General features: G+C 34.0%; 1 protein-coding gene across 1 annotated transcript; it reads left to right on the top strand.

Moving 5' to 3' along the window:
- The first annotated feature begins 996 nt into the window (after positions 1 to 996).
- On the top strand, positions 997 to 2,824 carry LOC105687250 (CCR4-NOT transcription complex subunit 11). Its single transcript, XM_012402715.3, has one exon. The coding sequence runs from the start codon at positions 1,170 to 1,172 to the stop codon at positions 2,532 to 2,534; it is 1,365 nt and encodes a 454-aa protein (XP_012258138.1). The 5' UTR covers positions 997 to 1,169; the 3' UTR covers positions 2,535 to 2,824.
- The last annotated feature ends 1,630 nt before the right edge of the window (positions 2,825 to 4,454 follow it).

Raw genomic sequence — 4,454 nt, 5'->3', positions numbered from 1 at the left:
AAATGAAACTATAACTATGATATATCGGTATACATAAATTATGTTTTTAATCGAAATTAATCAATAAATTAATTGAAACATAATTAACGTTCGTATGAAGAAATATGCGATATATATGTATTTACTTATACATTATACATATATGTACATCTAGGTATACATAGAATGTGTTGAGGTATTAAGATATGATGCACAGGGTATAGATGAAATCGTTAATAATAATAACAATAATCATAATAATATTAATTGTAATTTTAATGGTAATTGTAATTGTAACAACAATAACTGATGTCTGTATTATACAAGTATACTAAGTCTGTATTATCATAATATCAGATGTTTTTTCGTTATTAATATATAATTGATAATCGGCCTCGAAATGAATTATGAGTATGATCTATTATAGATAACGAAGAAATGAAAAATAAACGAATAATATCCACAAACTTGATATAGGTGTATCGATTCATTTATAATAATTGATTAATTGATTCGATAAATATGTAATAACATCGTGTAGTTGAAAAAAATATATAGTTGTAAATAATAGTGGATAATTATGTATGTATAATGATCATAGATGTGAATTTTGAATAATTCTCATAAAATGAATTAATCGCTAAAATTTCATTACTACGTATTATTAATTACGTCTGACACAGCGAAAATGACGATTTAATATGATTGTGGCATTTAATTCATATAATTGTTTCATATAATTATGATTAATAATGCATTGTAAAAATATTGAAATTAATGAATAAAAAAATAAATAAATGAACGAATGAATTAACGAATGAAAGAATGAATGAATGAATCTGATTTACACCTGGTCGACCGGTATTTGTAAAAAAGAATCCTTGTCCAAATCGATGTATGTAATCAATTATCAATATTTTTCGCTCGTGTTTCGTGTTCCATTCGTGTTTATGGGCCTTCTAAAGGGTCCCTTATTCGTATTGATATTGGAGAGACATCTAGTGGCTTAATGATCAAGTATTCAATTCTTGCATCTTCTGAGATTTGCTTGGCAGAAATGCTCCGAGTTCAAGGGTTATTATTATTCATCTGATTGTGGATGCTGGAGAATTTGTTGACAAGGAATAAAACTGATGGCAGTTCGAAATCTCATCTAAAGAACCGTGATTTATATTATTTTTAGTAGCAAAATGTCGTTAACGCCAAAGGAATTGTCTGCGCTGCTCGATATCCTGGACGAAGAGAACCTTGACAGCAGCTTTGAATCACTCTCGAATCAATTGCACCAGGCTTTTTCTAAGGAGGATCTCTTCAAGGTAGGAACGACCTTGTTGCTTCTGCTACAACACATCGATCTTCTTCCGAATAATACACAGAGGCTAATAGCTGTAGCTCTGATGTACGATCTTTACCGAGGAGAACCAATTGCTTGTACACCGTTTGCTACAGTTTTCATCCAGGTGTTAAAACCCTCTGAAGAAAATGTAACAGGTTTGCCGAGACCAAACTTCTCTGGTCACATTCCTGCTCTGTCAAAATGTGAGAAGAACCTGCTCAGCCATTTGCTTGGGTATAATGCCAAGGAAATTATCAAAAAAACACCGAGACAGATTATGGATGAGGCAACACATTTGGCCTCACCACTCGTCGATCTTACAAGTCTCCAATTACAAGTTGCTGAAAGATTATCCGAACTTCCGAGCATCAGTAAATGCGGTAATCCAGTCATACTACCGGATATGGACCGTTCGAAGGCTGGGGAAATTGATAAAAAGATCGGTAAAAGTATCACGGAGAGTCTAGTGATCGGAGAACCACCTTTTTGCAGCCAGAGTTATCGTCCAGAGTTCCTGAGACTTGCTCCACCCCTTTACCATTCTGCTGATGAACTTGCATGGATCAATGTCAACGAACCAAATCAATTTACCATTGAGTACGATACATCTATGTGCGTTTCTAACTGTGCAGGAGCCGAGGCACGTCGTCTGATGGGAAGAGCTTTCAAAAGTGCTTTGACACTCCAGCAACAGCAGCATTTGTTAACGGAGTTGGACGCTGACCCCAAACTTGTGTACCATATCGGTTTAACCCCGGTGAAGCTTCCTGACCTTGTTGAGAATAATCCATTAATAGCTATCGAAGTGTTGTTAAAATTGATGCAGTCCAGTCAAATAACGGAGTACTTCAGCGTCCTTGTCAACATGGAGATGTCATTACACTCTATGGAGGTTGTAAATAGGTTAACAACAACCGTTGATCTACCTACGGAATTTGTTCACCTTTATATAAGTAACTGCATATCAACGTGTGAGACCATAAAGGATAGGTACATGCAAAACCGTTTAGTGCGTTTAGTATGCGTTTTTCTCCAATCGCTGATTAGAAACAAGATAATTAATGTTCAAGAACTTTTTATCGAAGTTCAAGCCTTCTGCATAGAATTTAGCAGGATTCGAGAAGCTGCCGCTTTATTCCGACTTCTAAAACAACTCGAATCTGGTGATATCGGTGGGCTCAATCCTCCACCTGCTAAAAGTAAGATCGATCCTTGTTGAGGAGCGCGATTCATAGAGAAAGAAATTAGGAATTCAAATTGACGTGATGTAATGATTTTAAATACAAAGGTGTACCGCAATTGATTAATGGTAAGTAAGAGAAATTGTGACAAACATTAAAAAATTGTAGTTTTTGTTACAAACACAAAAGTAGAAGATAAAGTACAGAAGTTTATGTATCATGATGAATTCAAAAGTTATCGAATACGTGTGGACGTTCATTAGAGAAAAACTTTACTTATTTTTGTAAAATACAGTGAATAGAAATAAAAAATTATATAATTTAAAAACGAGTTTTTTGATTTGAAATTACGAAATAAAATACTAAATAGGTAATGAATCCCGTAACAATTTGTATTTTGAATATTTACATGTCAGGTATATTTCATAAGCTGTTAATTTATTTTTTTTTCTATCTCTTTCACTCTTTTTTACATCAACTCACATGCAAAATGAAAATCCTAAATCTATAGCTCCCACTCCAACAAACTGTTAGAAATTATTATTAATTACGATTACTAGGGTGGGTTGGAAAAATTTTTTTTTTTTTATTTTCTTAGCATGGGAGCAGGATTTGTACCTTATAAAAAAAGAAAATTTGTCAAATGTGGAAAGCGGTAGCCCACTCGTTTTTTGAATGAGTAATTAATCAAGTGGGGTACTTCCAGCAGAAAAATTTTTTTTTGGTCAAAAATCATAAAAAATATCTAAAAATTGTCGATTGTGATTGTTTTTTACTCGTTCACTGTTCAAAATTTTTTTCCTATTATTTTTATAATTCAAGTATAAAATCAAAAAATGACATGCTCTTTTTTTGACTTAAAATTGAAGTTGAGTCGGGGAGCCTGAGCTTAGCTGGAGTCAGGTAGCCAGCAGCGTAGCGCTTTGTTGTGAGACGTCACCTTCAGGGCTGAGCAGAGGTGACGCCCCACAACAAACCGCGTGCCCGTGGCTACCTGACTCCAGCTAAGCTCGGGTTTGCTGGCGAATTGAGAAATTCGAATATTTCGACCCTTGGCATGGATTGCGACGAGTCAAAGTGGGTCTACGACTAAAAATAATCGATATGCTTGTAATTTTTCTGCTCCCAACAGCGAATAATTGATGATTACTCGATCGATTGCATGAGTAGATGATTTTGACTTTCAGATTTGGATTCCTCAGCTGATTATACGTGAGATTACCCTTGAGAAGCCAAAAAATAATTCGATTTTTGAGCAAAAAATAAATCATATTTTTAATTGGGTTTAATATGCTTTTCCTACGTATTTTGACTTCAGGAATCCAAATCTGAAAGAAAAATTGATCTATCTCTAAAATTGACCGAGTTATCGCCAATTTTCAGCTTTTTGAGGTCAAAAATAAAAAATTGATTTTATAGTCTATATTAATGTAATTTGAGCTCAGGAATCGGAATCCGAAAGAATAATTGATCCATCTGCAAAAATGACCGAGTTATCCCCGTTTTTTCGCATTTTTTACCATAAAAATGGAGGTATCTCGAAGGGAAAAAATCGTAGCTCAATTTAGACAACGGATTCGTGTTCCTGAGGTCAAAATACGTAAGAAAAGTACCATACGATCAATTTTTAAAAATAAAATTTTTTGGCCAAAATTTGAAAAAATCGTAAGGGGTACCCCTTGGAAAAATCTCAAATTTTAGCCAAAAATTTTTATTTTTTAAAATTGATCGTATGGCACTTTTCTTATGTATTTTGACCTCAGGAACACGAATCCGTGGTCCAAATTGAGCTACGATTTTTTCCCTTCGAGATACCTCCATTTTTATGGTAAAAAATGCGAAAAAACGGGGATAACTCGGTCATTTTTGCAGATGGATCAGTTTTTCTTTCGGATTCCGATTCCTAAGCTCAAATTACATTGATATAGACTATAAGATCAATTTTTCATTTTTGACCC

Source organism: Athalia rosae, chromosome 5 (assembly GCF_917208135.1).
Source record: "Athalia rosae chromosome 5, iyAthRosa1.1, whole genome shotgun sequence".
NCBI lineage: Eukaryota > Metazoa > Arthropoda > Insecta > Hymenoptera > Athaliidae > Athalia > Athalia rosae.
This window is presented reverse-complemented; position numbering and strand designations above follow the sequence as displayed.